At 41.4% G+C, this 13874-nt stretch overlaps 1 protein-coding gene across 2 annotated transcripts in view; it reads left to right on the top strand.

Moving 5' to 3' along the window:
* The window catches only part of TRIM29 (tripartite motif containing 29), a 72278-nt gene that overhangs the window by 39290 nt on the left and 19114 nt on the right, over positions 1–13874 (top strand). For both annotated transcript variants that reach the window (XM_040425119.1, XM_040425109.1), the window contains exons 5-6: positions 7844–7936; positions 10808–10888. In XM_040425119.1, coding sequence (XP_040281053.1) covers positions 7844–7936; positions 10808–10888 — 174 coding nt within the window. The remainder of the gene's footprint in view (positions 1–7843; positions 7937–10807; positions 10889–13874) is intronic.

Below are 13874 nucleotides of genomic sequence, written 5' to 3'. Positions count from 1 at the left end.
CATGGCTTAAGTGTATAAAAAGGTTACTAAACTAGGATTAAACATATATACAAAAGATAACATACAGAGTAAAGTAATTAACAGTCATCAAAGCTGTGGCCAGGTACCTGGTACCACTAAGCAACTACTTAAAAAAAAATTATAAGGAGATAACCACTAAATACCTTACTACACAATCCTATAGTGTGCAGATGCTTAATATCATGACTACATCTCTAACCTTGCAAAGAGTTTTCTCTCTATGTGTCTGTTCCATAATTCTTTCTGAAAACCTAGGAAAATGTTGAGTACAGTTTCCTGCCACTTCATTCAATGTATGTACGCATGCAGCCAGTCTGTTCTTTTACTATGATGGGGTGCTGGAAGTTTATTTTCTCCCACCACATGCAGGGAGGTCTGTAGCCCCAATGTAAATGTGTTTACAATCTTTGCCAGGTGTTTTGCACTACTTCCTTTATGGCCACTTAACCTTCTGTGGAATCCAGGAGCTCTTTCCCTTAAACTGTCACTATTTTTTCACAAAACTTTAGATGTGTTTCAGAGACATTATTGAAAGTTTAGATTGGTTGGAGTCTAAGCACTGAGACCCTCACCGATCTCTGGAATGAGGGAAGAGAACTACATGAGCTGGGCTCAATAGAAGTCTATGTGCCTGTCTTGATTCCATCCGCTGAAGCTAGCAGAGAGAGAGTGAACTATGCATGCCTTTCAATCCCTTTGTTCTAGGGATCTTGGGGGTCTCAGCTCCCAGACTCCCACCAGTCTAAACTTGGTGATATGTTTCTACAATATATCAAACCTTTTGCAAAAATTTGTGAACCTTTAAGGGTTGGCACGTATGCTGCCACTTGATGGCTTTGTAATCCTCAGGATAAAGGATTTCCTTGCTCAGCCGTGCTCCTAGCTACTAGTTCACCCACAGCTCCTCCTGTAGAGGAAGTGGTGGTACCAGCCCTACCTAGCAACAGTAACTAGGGACTTGCTTCTCTCCCAATACATAACCTGTGGGACATACAGTGCATAGAGTACAGTACAAGAAACCCTGCAGTGGGACACATCAATAGTGAAGAATAATTACCAATCTCCAGTACTGAAGTGTACTATACTTTGTTATTTTATATATGTCCTAAGAACCTGGACTCTTTATAGGACATAATAAATTATTAAAAACACTAAAGTACTACAATAACAATTTAATTACAGTGGCCAATTCACCTACAAATAAGTCTTTCAGTGAGTCCCAACTGATTTAATCATTCTATTTGGAGGGAATATTTCCTCTCTATGAGGACTAGTCACAATAATCTGCTATCCTTTATTTCCCAGGATGTTGCGCAGAAAATAGGTGCCATGCAGAGGAGCTTAATTGCTTTTCTAAGTTCATGTGGATGTAGAAACTTTTAGTGTAATAACATTTATTTTTTTCACTTTTCTCCTTCGTGCAGGCTGAAAATGAAATGAGTCTTGTGCTAGAGATAATAATATTATTTTTGAGAAATAAGGGTCATTAACTTAGACAATCAAGGTGATTTACAGTAAATTTAAGTTTGCAAGTTTCAAGAGGTTCAAAAACTTTCTGCTGGGTGTTTTGTTGAATGGACTTTTCAATCTCTAGATAGTTTTCAATCTCTTCAGTTATTATATTGCATTGTAAAAAAAATGGCACATATTTTTAATGTCATTTCTCTTTTTTATCTTGTATTCTTCAGAATAGGTTATCAGTATCAGATTGGCAGTGGTCTAATAATTTTAAAGCGGAAGCAGCACTCGTACGCCGATCGCCGGGGTCGCCATGAGTTACACCCCGCCGATCTGATATCGATTACCTATCCTAATCAAGCAGCTGTTTTTTCATAATGTATGTGCATTTTTTTAACCAAAAATGGGAGAAATATATATTTTGTAATTTCTTAGGAGTTACTTCTGGATTTGGCAAAATGGCAAATTCTATGCTGATTCTCTTTTTTTAAATCTATGAACTTGGTTGATGCTACGTTTTATCTGATACAGACCTTCAAATCAACTGCATAGACATAGAATTAAAAGATAAAATTCTAGCTGCCGCCGGTCAGCACTAGAGGGAGCCTAAGAGCTTATTGCATTTTGGTTCAATATTGAGTTCAATAGTATGCAGCAAGAATTGTATCTTTTAACTCTATGGGTGAATGTATTAAATGTTTTGAGGGAGTTTTTTGGGTATGAACACACCAGAAACTATGGCGCATGTATCTGTGCTGGTGCAAATTTTAGTACAAATTTATGCCAGCTCATAACAGTCATAGGTTTCATTTTCTGTCTTTATGGCTGTCCAGATTTCTTAAGAGGCATAAGCTTAGCTTTATCAATGTCAGTCTTAATAAACGCCACCCCAACGCAGAGAATTTGGAGCTCTGTATAAAAAATATAGCTCCATCTCTCTTATTTATTTGCAATCGGCCCCATTACTTTTTCCTCCAATAATTATGCTGACAACTGGGTGGTCTCCACAATCCAGTGTCAAAGGGGCATTAGCAACTCTGAAATGGTCCAGTGTGGAGGCGGCATCAGACTGGCTCCAGTGGTCCCTTTAACACTGGGAAGTGGAGACCACCCAGTTGTCAACTTATACTGTAAATTATTAACACAACTGTAGAAAAAAAGACCCGGACTGTGGCCTCTTTTAATTCGATCCATACACAAAAAAAACCCCAAAAAAACCCTCCAAATTTCAATAATAAAGGCAGCGATTCAGGGTGAATGGTTTGGTGAGGGGTTGGGGTGCAATAGATAAAAAAAACAGTCACGATAGGTTCGTTATAATGTGATTGTCCAGTGGGATTACATTTTTATATGTGAGATAGGATCCCTTGCCACTGCTGTTCTCTGCTGGTCTCCACTTTCTGGTCCTGACATGCAGGAAATGTCGGAGATTCCAATCACTGACAGGTCACAGAAGTACGCACCCAGTAATGGTTGGGACAGCAATAGCAGTGGATTATGAGGAGAGTAATGCTTATATTTTATGGCACATTTAACACATTCTGCTCTACATATACAAAATTGAATTGTGTCGGACTACCTGTTTGAGGCTGTGGTTTTCTCATGAATAATTATTAGGACAACCATCTATGTTGCTCATTTACACACATGCATATCCTTACTACAGCAATGCTTTGACTCTCCCATGCCAATGTGCTATGGCAGTGGGTGTGGCACAACTGTGTCAACCAACAGATTTTATTTTGTGACAATCCTAAGGGCTTTATCCTGGAATTTTTCAGTTTTCCACTTTTCAACCCCTGTATAGGGATCTGGACTTTTCTGCAGGGGAACCACCAAGCTGCTACATCCTGGAGTAGTCTCTGTATGATTGACAGCTGACCCATGGGGGTCAGAGACTCCAAGGCCGAGGTCAGGGCAGGTGGAGTACAGGCTAAATGGTGAATAGTCTGAGGTCAGAGCAGGCAGCAAAGGGTCAATACGGAGGTCAGGCACAATTCAGGTCAGACAGCAGAGATTCAGAATCCAGTAAACGGGCAGAAAGTCAGTACATAGGTAGACAACAGAAACAGTACACCATTGCAGGAACTTAGCAAACTATGGAACCAATTGCTCAAGAACCTTCCCAAGGGGGAAGGCATCTTAGGTACCCTAGGGTTGTCAGTCATTGGCTGGTAAGATCAGGGTGGATGTGCGCTGGCCTTTTACTAGGAGCACTTGCGTGTGCCTTACAGGCTGAGGAGGCAAAGCTTTGCTGGTATGCAGGCCACAGCCTGTATGGAGAAGCAAAGTAAGCCCGGTGGCCAGGCCTGCCAGGAAGAAGGAGGCAGCGGGAGGTGGGTTCGGGAGCTGGGATAGGTGAGCAGACCAGCAGTGGCCTTGGGCCACCACTGTAACACAATATTTGCCTAGTCCCTCAATTAGTCCTTTTATTTTGGCTTTCAGTGATGATTTAATTTGTTAAACTCTTTCCTGCTACTTAATTCTGCCATGGATTTTCCATGTGCAAATCTGCAAGGAAAATCCACAGCATTCCCATCCCATGTCTTTTCACTCGAATAGTCTTCTGGCATTGCAATCATTGATAGCAGAGCATCTTCTGATTCAATATATGTGTTGTATAAGCATTAGCATTCATCCGAATGATCATGGTGGTGGCACAGCAGGTAAGAGAACACAGGGCTGTCATCAAGGCATTAGTACCATTGATCTCGCTCCCAGAACACCTGCTGTTCAGCCCTGTCATGAAAGCGTCCGCTCTATTGATAGAAACACATTTGATCTCAGCGTAGGAGACATTTCCTATCAGAGAGTCGAACTTTAAATAATATTCCAAGCAGTAAGGTCATGATCAGCTTCATGAAGCGTGCTCAATGCAGGCAGCGTATCATTCACCCGAACAAAGCATATCTAATATAGTTAAGGTTAAAATTTAGACCATGCAAAGGAAAAGTCTAATCAACAAATTGGAAATCTGCCTGCAACCAATATCCTCATCCTTGGATTGTATGTAAGCTTAGCCATCCGGAATGAAAGAGTTAAATATTTTATGAGCTCTCCACCCCTCAATGGCCGTGTTCATGGTTCCAGGACAGAAACAGTTACAGCTATCACTTCTTCTAAAATGCTGGGGTAAAAGAACTAAATATTATACAAAACCTCATGCATAGTGTATATCCATGGCGGATGGTGGTAGGACGTCTCAGCGAGTAAATTTCATTGCCTTTGTATACATATGAGAGATTACTATATAGCTAGTAAAATAAATTATTCAAAAGTGACAAGCAATGAAAAATTAAAAAAACATTGGCAATGGGGACTCTGTTGATTCATCGATTTTTCCAGTTACATCTACGTATTTTTAAGAGCTACATTGTAGAACTTGAAGAACAGGCATAGGAGAAAAGGTAATACTAGGGATATATGTATCCATATTTATAGAGTCGTGCGGATCAGGCTATTATTAATTTAAAAGATCCATTCTTAAAACAGGTTTACATACATAATATTAAAACCGGTACAATAAACATGAATTAACTGAGTGACACACTGGAAGAAAGAGGGAGAGGACCTTGTCTTTAAAGGCTTACAGTTTATGAGGGAAGGGTAGAAGCTGGTGTTTGGTGGCAGCAGGGTTATTGTAGGTTGTCGGCTTTCCTGCAGGGGTTAGGGTTTCAGGTTGCTTTTGAAGGTTCAGATGAGAGGGGGGGGGGGAGTCTAATGTTCTGTGGTAGCATTTCCCAAGTGTGGAGGATGTACAGGAAAAATATTGGAGAAAATTGTGTGAGGAGCAGACAAGAGGAGAGTAGAGATGAGCGAATCGCTCAAAATTCGATTTGGCTGAAATGATTGACCAATTTGATTTGGGTCCGAATTGATTAGAACCATATCGAAAGTGTTTCAATTGGCTTGGAAATCTGTGTACAACACTCTGAGGTCTCTTAGGACTTTTTTCCGCTCTTGTCTCTCACTTTTTTTTGTATGTTAATTGTTTTCTCCTTTCTCTCCCTTCTCAAATCAAATCACCAAAAATTCAGATTCTGATTCACCTCAAATCCGATTTAGAATCGATTCATTCATCTCTATAAAAGAGCAAAGGAGGTGTTCCTGGGAGGATCAGAGATTATGTGTGGGGATAGGGAGTAGGTCAGAAATGTAAGGAGGGGACAGGTTGTGGATGGCCTTGGATGCTATTGTTAGTATGTTGAAGTGGATTTGCATGGCTATGAGGAGCCAGTGAAAGGGTTGGTAGAGGGAAGATACGGAGGAGAAACGAGGAGAGAGGTAGATTAACCTGGTAGCAGAGCTGATGATGGCTTGCAAGGGAGCAAGAGTGTTAGATGGGAGGCCACAGTGAAGGATGTAGCAGCAGTTTAGGCAGGTCATGGTGAGGACTTGCACTAAACTTTTTGTTGACTCACAGTTGCGGAAGGAGCAGACATGTAGAATGTTTTTCAGTTGGAGGCGGCAGGATCTGAGAAAGTAGTGGGATTAAAACAGAGAATATGGAATATACATATAAATAACATTTCAGAAGTAAACTGTATATATATAAAACTGTGTAATGATTATATAAAAAGGACGTAGTACATTAAAATTATGTAGGTATGAGAGCGGACGGGAGACAAGCTAGGTCTTCCTAATCCAAGGGCTAACTGCACACATTGTGGATTAGGTGTTTTTTTTCCATGCAAATTTTTGTGTTGTAAAAAACACAGCATTAGGGTCCATTCACATGTCCGTATGTGTTTTGCGGATCGGCAAAACACGGACACCGGCAATATGCGTTCTGCATTTTGCGGACGGCACTCTCATAGAAAATGCCTTTTCCTGTCCGCAATTGCAGACAAGAATAGAACATGTTCTATTTTTTTGCGGAACGGAAGTGCAGATCCGCAAATGCGAATGCGGACAGCACATTCCGGTCCCATTGAAAATGAATGGGTCCGCACCTGTTCCGAAAAATTGCAGAACGTATGCGGACCCATTTTGCGGACATGTGAATGGACCCTAATACAGTACCGGCAAAGTGAATGAAGTTTGTCAAATCTCAAATATACTTTGCATAGTATTTCCATGCGGAAATTGATCTGCTGTGCGGTTTTTGAAACTTGTAGCTTGTCATTTGTTTCTGCCGATTTTGGCAAAGGGTGAGATCAGCGCAAACCCAAATCAAAATTTGCAACTAAATCTGAAGTAACACATGTGGATTTAGTTAGGAAAAATGCAGGGAAATCAGCCTGAAAATCCATGCAGAAAATCTATTTTTAAACCTGCACTTATGTTATGTAAAAAAAACTCATCTGAACTGAATGTTTGTTCTTTTCACTATTATATAATGTACACTATTATGTAATTTTACTTGTGCTCTAACTTTATACAGTTTGTGACCTTATCTCACAGCAACATGGCAAACAGCTCAAAGGCTATGTTCTTCTTCACAATCATTTTTTTTAATTGTCACAAAATGACAAATGAAAAATTAAGCAACTTTTCAATCGGCTGTAATGATAAATTTCCAATTGTTTTGATCCTGCAGCTCCTTTGCAGTCTATGCAATTCCATGGTAACAGACAACAAATTCAGGGTGGTGTAATCCTGCAGTTTTGCAACCTCATACTGTCTGCCATTTGTCCCCTACTTTGTGCTAATGTACTATTGGAAGGCTAACCAGAAATAGACGGCAGGATAGACAAAAAGACTTCAGGATCAGACTACACCAAGCTTGTTTGTTGTCTGTTACCATGGAGATGTATAGTCAGCATAGAAGCTCAAGAAACAAAATGGGAGGAAAATTTTAACTACAAAGAAAGAAATGGGGGTTAGTCAAAACATCCCAGTACGCAGGTGCACATCGCCATGGCTGGAAGCACAAAAGCAAAAACAAACACAATGCTATAGCACTCTGCAAACACAAATAATCAAGTAAATACAATAGTGCCATACTCACTATAGAAAATGTACTAATGCTAATGCTACATTATAATTGTGAGATTCTTGGCAAATACATTTTGTACAAAATTATTTGTGCCTGTCCACCAGCGTCAAGGTGATCTCTTTAGGTCAGGAACCTATATTAAATATCACCTCCGCTGGTGCCGTACTGACCTCCATTAAATTCAGGGAATGCAGGTTCCACATGCATGCTGAGCCCACTCTGTATTATACCTCTTTTGGTACCACAATGGCCTCCGATTAACCAATTTTAATCAAGACTTGTTGTGAAGTTGCTTCAGTTTTCATTTTAGTTGCATTGAAAGAATGAAAAAGTTTGTGAAGTGGCATACAGGTATATCCTTCAAGAGATTTTTGTTGAAAATCACCTTTCCAGTTTACTTTCTAATCTGCTGTTCTTTTCTTATAGTGGAGAACAGATACATGATGAAAGACCATGCGAGTGACTGGGCTCCGGCAAATGACTCATTTGGAAGGTTCGGCTCTCTATTTAATGTCAAAGGTAATATTAACATTGTCAGAAATAGCCTTCTTTTCTCTTTTTTAAAGGCCCTTTCTCGTTATGTTCCATCCCTGTGTCTTGTATTCTATTTTTAATATTTCTAATTTACACATTGCTCCTTTTCTTACCAAGCAACTCTTCTTGTATGACACAAGTGCAACGACACAAAATGTGAGCGAAATTGTTCTCAACACTTAAAGGGGTATTCAGGGAGTAGGATATTGGTCACCAATATCAGATTGGCAGAGGTCCAACACCCAGCACCCGTGCCGATCAGCTGTTTGAAGAGTGAGTCCTGCTGCCTCCCCGCACCTTACCACGCACAGCGCCATCCACTGGATAGCTACCGTGCTTGGTTTTGAAGCTCAGCTCCATTCACCTGAATGGGACTGACCTGCACCTAGGCCAGGTGATCGATGAACGGGACGCCACTCGCCCCAGGAAGAGGCCACAGCGTTGTGATGTCCTGTGTGTTCTGACACCTTTCTATCATACTCTTCTTTTATTTCAGCAGGTATACATGAGTAGAGTGGACGCGTTTCGGCCCGTCCATCCGAAACGCACCCTCTCTACTGATGTATACCTGTCACCTAATGCAGTAACCTTATTATCATCATCATCACAGGCAGGATTACAATGACAGGTATCACCTCTGTAATAACACAGGATCCAACATTCACAATAGGTGATATCACTGCTTATCTATTCCCTCCCGATCCTGCACAGGTCACAGAGCATGCCTAGAAAACTCTCCCTCCTGTCCATTGTGTCTCTGGCCCATGGTGTCTGTTAACAGCTCAGGCAAGATGGCCGCCACCATGATCATGTTCGGAAAATAGAATTAAAAAAAAAACCCAACAGATTAGAAAAGAAGAATATGTGTCACTATCTGTGAATGGCAGAAAAACGTATAAATGACATATTCCCTTTAAAATGCATGTTCCCGTTTGTATTGTTTACGTGTGTATTTTCTCTATTTTTTTAGCCGTTGTATTTCTACAACATTGCAAAAACAGCAAAAAAGATTTTCATCCTTTAGCAAAAATAGAACAAATGCAGATGAAGAACAGACAATTTAAGACACACTACGGATGCCGTATACGTTAAAAAAGTGATCTGACAGTCCATATGCAAATGTGAATGCGCCCCTATCCCTATATATATGTAAAGGATTATTCCATAAGTTTGAAACTTTTCTACTCCCCCTTTAAATGGACATTTTACCACCCCCTTTAAATGAATGGGCACATCATCCCTTTGCTATCTTTAAAGCACATAGCTGTAATCCTCTGATAGCTACTGGCAAAATAATTATATTGGGGCGATGGGGAACTAGTATTTTGTTGGAATTGTTCAATCAGAGCAACTCATTAGCTGTAAAGCTCTACATAAGCAAGGCCATGCTAGATTTTAGTAAAAAAAATATTAATTTCAAAGACAAGCCAGGATGAAGAGCCTGAGTGGGCAGAACAGTCAAATTGTGCTTTAACCAAGTAATTATATTACTCTATGAAAGTGAATCAAACGTTTTGCTGAGTTATTTGGGCGAGGTAGTAATGGTTCACTGGTGATGCTGCTCTTCAGTATGTAGCCACACAATATGTGTGTTCTCAATGTAATTTGGCTCTGTCTGTTTTTACTTGATAATACACTTTTTTGACTTACATTTAAGATTACTGTCTACCGAATGCTCATTTGGCCGGCAGCTATCTTTCCTAACCCTCCCCCATACTCACATTTGGCCAAGTGTGGACATAAAAGCCACTGCCAGGCATCTATGGTAATCAGGGGCATAGCTATAGGGGGTGCAGATGTAGCAGTCGCTACCGGGCCCAGGAGCCTGAGGGGGCTCAAATACCCTTGTGCCATATAAGAGGACACCAGTATTATAGAAAGTGCATGCTGGTCAAGTTATAGCTCTGGCTGGAGGGAAGGGGTTAGGTCAAGAATTTGGCATGGGAGGGTTGGGGGGGGGGGGGGGGTCTACTGTCTCCACGGGCATCATGAAGGCTATGTGCTTCCCTAGCCACAAAACACTGAGGGAAGGGGGGGCCCAAGCTGAACCCTTGGACCAGGGCCCATGAGCCTTTAGCTACGCCCCTGATGGTGGTGGCTTATCTCCCTGAGAACAAAAGGACTGGACATGTTCAACTCCATCAGTCTGATCCTTACCTCCCCAGGTGGCAAATATCGGGACATCCCCATACACATTAGATGGTTGACTGGTCCGGCCAAAAATGTGCTTTGAAATGAATGGCAGTTGTGGATGAAACCTATGAGTCCTAAGTTTCTGTAAGGCCTCATTCACACGACCATTGTTGGGTCTTCACAAAAAAAAAAAAGCGGCTCGGATGTGGTCCCATTCACTTCAACGGGGCCGCAGAAGATGTAGACAGCACTCCGTGTGCTGTCCGCATCCGTTGCTCCGTTCTGTGGCCCCACAACAAAAAAATAGAACCTGTCCTATTCTTGTCTGTTTTGGGGACAAGAATAGGCATTTTCATTATGGTTGGCAAATTGCGAAATGCACACGAGCGGCATCCGTGGTTTGCGAATCTGCAATTTGCGGACCACAAAACACGGGTGCAGAAAAACAGGCAGGAGATCCACATGAATGACGGTGTGTTTTTGGAAATGATTAAGTGTTCTGTAATATCAGAATTAAGGTGGGTTCGACAGAACTTACTTTTCCTTCCTGCATAACAGAAACCAGACAGATCCATTATGCTTGCCCATAGACCTCTATTCTGACGGATCAAAACGGAACGTCTCAGTTATTTTCTATTATGACCATATTATAACGGAAAGCAATAACGGAATTCATAATGTTGATGTGAACACGGCCTTACACAAGTTTCTTTTCTTCGATAGGTTCTCGGCAGTCCTTCCAGCCCTCCCCTGTGCGCTCTCTAGCAGATACTTCAGGCTTGAACAGCATGTACGGAAACAAAGGTACAAAAGTTTTATTAGAAGGAATATTAGAAGATTGTGTAGGTTTGTGTCTTTCTATGCATATAAAATATGTTTTATACATGTACTGTATACATACTGATGACCCCTGTTTTGTGATGTGCTATGCATTTACTTCTAAATGGTATAAATACATGTAAAGTATGAAATGATCGCTTGTATGAAAAAGCAGTTGTATAGCTATCAAAGGGAGTAGTAAATCAATGACCTATTCTCAGGATATCTGATCTGTGAAGATTGGAAAACCTGGCAACCCCTCCAATCAGTTGTTTGAAGAGGCCACGGTGCTCCGGTGTGCTCCACGAACTTCTCACAGCTTACCAACCACAGTGCTGTACATTGTATAGTGGCTGTGCTTGGTATTGCAGCCCTGGCCCTTTCACTTAAATGGGACTGAGCTACACCTAGGTCACGTGACCGATGAGTGTGACATCACTGGCCTAGGAAGAGGCTGCAACACTCATTGGAGCACCAAGGTCTCTTCAAACCAGATTGGCGGAGTCCCGGGTGTTGGACCCCCACCAATCACATGACCAGAGGATAGGTCATCAATAAGATACTCCCAGAAAACACATTTAACATCCTCCTTTTGCAATCGAGCATATTTAGAAGTTACTTGGCACCCCTAAAAGTAGTTGAAGCTAAGAAGTGTAATTTGTGCAAAAAGCATGTTAAAAACTAAATATAAAAGTCAACTTATTGCAATGACCGGACTTGTATAAGCTGTACTTCATGCTATGAAAATCTATCACTATTAGTTTACAAAGTTGATATCTTATAATAAGAGATAGGGTTATCAAAAGCAAAAAATGTCATCTATATCCAAAAAATCTAAGGTAAAAGCTAGGCAATAAATGTTAACTAGCCATGTAAACTGCAGGACACGGCCTCTCATTTTTCTGTATCTGAATGAGTTAAAGAGGTTGTCTCACAGTGGACATTTATCACCTACGTTCTTTCCCTGTGACCCCCACAAATCATTAGAACAGGGTTCCCGAGCCACCCATTCCTCTTTACTCCATAACAGCTTGAGCACAGTGGCTGTCCATGAATATCCATGGAACTGGACATCGCTTGCTGCGGTCCTCCGAGCAAGTGATGTCATCCATTGCCGGGGGTCAGACCATGATCACCAGAACAGATGGACATCAGCCCTTTCAACCTTTTCTCTGTACAGTACCATTTCCAAAGACTTTAATTGCAGTAGTGGAAAACTCCTTTTAGGGTGGTTTCAGGCTCAGCGTTTTTTGAAAAAATTACGCAGTTTGTGGCTGTTTTAATGCAGTTTTTAGAGCCAAAACCAGGAGTAGGTTCAAAAGGAATGAGAAACATACAGTAAGGGGCTGTTCACACACAATCTGGTATGGCTTCCACTCCAAAAACCATCTGATGGCAGTGTGGAGACCACCTGCTATTGTTTGCAATAGAAGGCCATGTTGCTATTCATCTGGTTGCCTTGTCATTTCCTGGCGAAGTTGTGACCATTAAACAATCAAAGTCAGATATCACTTGGCCAGCCGGTGCCTTTTTAGAGCAGAACTCGTGCCACATTTTGCTGTCAAAAGACACTGTGTGAATGGCCCATTTGAGAAAAACTTATACTTTCCCTTCCTGCTGGATCTACTTCAGGCTCAAAAACTGCATCACAAACTGTAGAGGTGATTTTCCAAAGCAAAAGGCAACAAGTTGTGTCAAATCACCCTTAAAAGGGTTTTCCAGGTTATAGATATGGTAGCCTATCATAGGATATGTCATCAGTATCAGATCGGTGGAGGTCCAACTCTTGGCACCAATGTCAGCTATTACCTGCAGTCTGAGCAGGAACACCACAGCTCTGTACACTACAGTATGTAGTGGCCATTCTCAGGTACGGCAGTTCAGCTCCCATTCACTTGATTAGGAGCTGGACTGCAGTATTTGAGAATGGCGACTAGACAGTGTATAGCACTCTGGTGTTCCGCTCCGTACACTGTTTACTTCTTGGAACTTCGTTTGTAGGTAACAGCTGATCAGTGGTGGTGCCCGGTGTCGGACTTCCACAAATATGCAATTGATGACCTATCCTATGGAAAGATCATCAATATCTTTAACCTGGACAACCCCTTTAAGACTTATCATTAATTGCCTTTTTGTAGAAAGAGTAATAGCACACACCAGAGGCAGGAGGAGGATGAGGATATATTTGCTTGCATGAGATTTATTGCAGCAACTTCTGTGGCTGACAACATGTTCTGTACATATGCATGGGGTTGTTTCTGCAGCACGTGCATAAACTTTAGCAAACTTCATTCAGATGTATGAAACTGTCATAGAAACTAATCTGCCAACCCTAAAGCTTCTATTTGGGAAGTCAGCCCAGAAAACACGGCCCATATGTCGGTCGCCACTCCTGGACTGATCATGTCTCCCGTGACCCGAACTGACTGCATCATAAAAATTTATGATACAGTGAGTTCCTAACTGATTGAGGCTCATATCATCATGTGAGTACAGTACAATAGTTCCGTGATTGGATAGGAACGGGCTGTATCATAGTGTTTTACAGTCAGTTCATACTTGATCACAGATCTATAGTACTGTATTCACATGATGATGTGAGTACAGTACAAGAGACCCACAATCAGATAGGATTTGACATCATAAATCACTATGATGCGGTCAGTTCGGATGAGGGGAGCCACAGTCAGCGCGGGAGACTGTTCTCTACTCACTGAATATCCCCTCTCTTTTATTATAGAAAAAAGCAATGTTAGTGAACCCCATAACAAAGTCACTACAGTGGAAAACATGGCCCATATGTTGGTCACCAATCCTTGACCGACCACGGCTTCCGTGACCCGAACTGACTTAATCATAATAATTTAGATACAGCGAGTTCCTAACTGATTGAGGCTCACATCCTCATGTGAGTACAGTACAATAGAATCGCGATTGGATAGGAACTGACTGTATCATAGGGTTTTACAGT

The sequence above is a fragment of the Bufo bufo genome, chromosome 1, assembly GCF_905171765.1.
Source record: "Bufo bufo chromosome 1, aBufBuf1.1, whole genome shotgun sequence".
In the NCBI taxonomy this organism is placed as follows: domain Eukaryota; kingdom Metazoa; phylum Chordata; class Amphibia; order Anura; family Bufonidae; genus Bufo; species Bufo bufo.
Note: the sequence above shows the minus strand (reverse complement) of the source record. Positions and strands in the feature narration are given on the sequence as shown.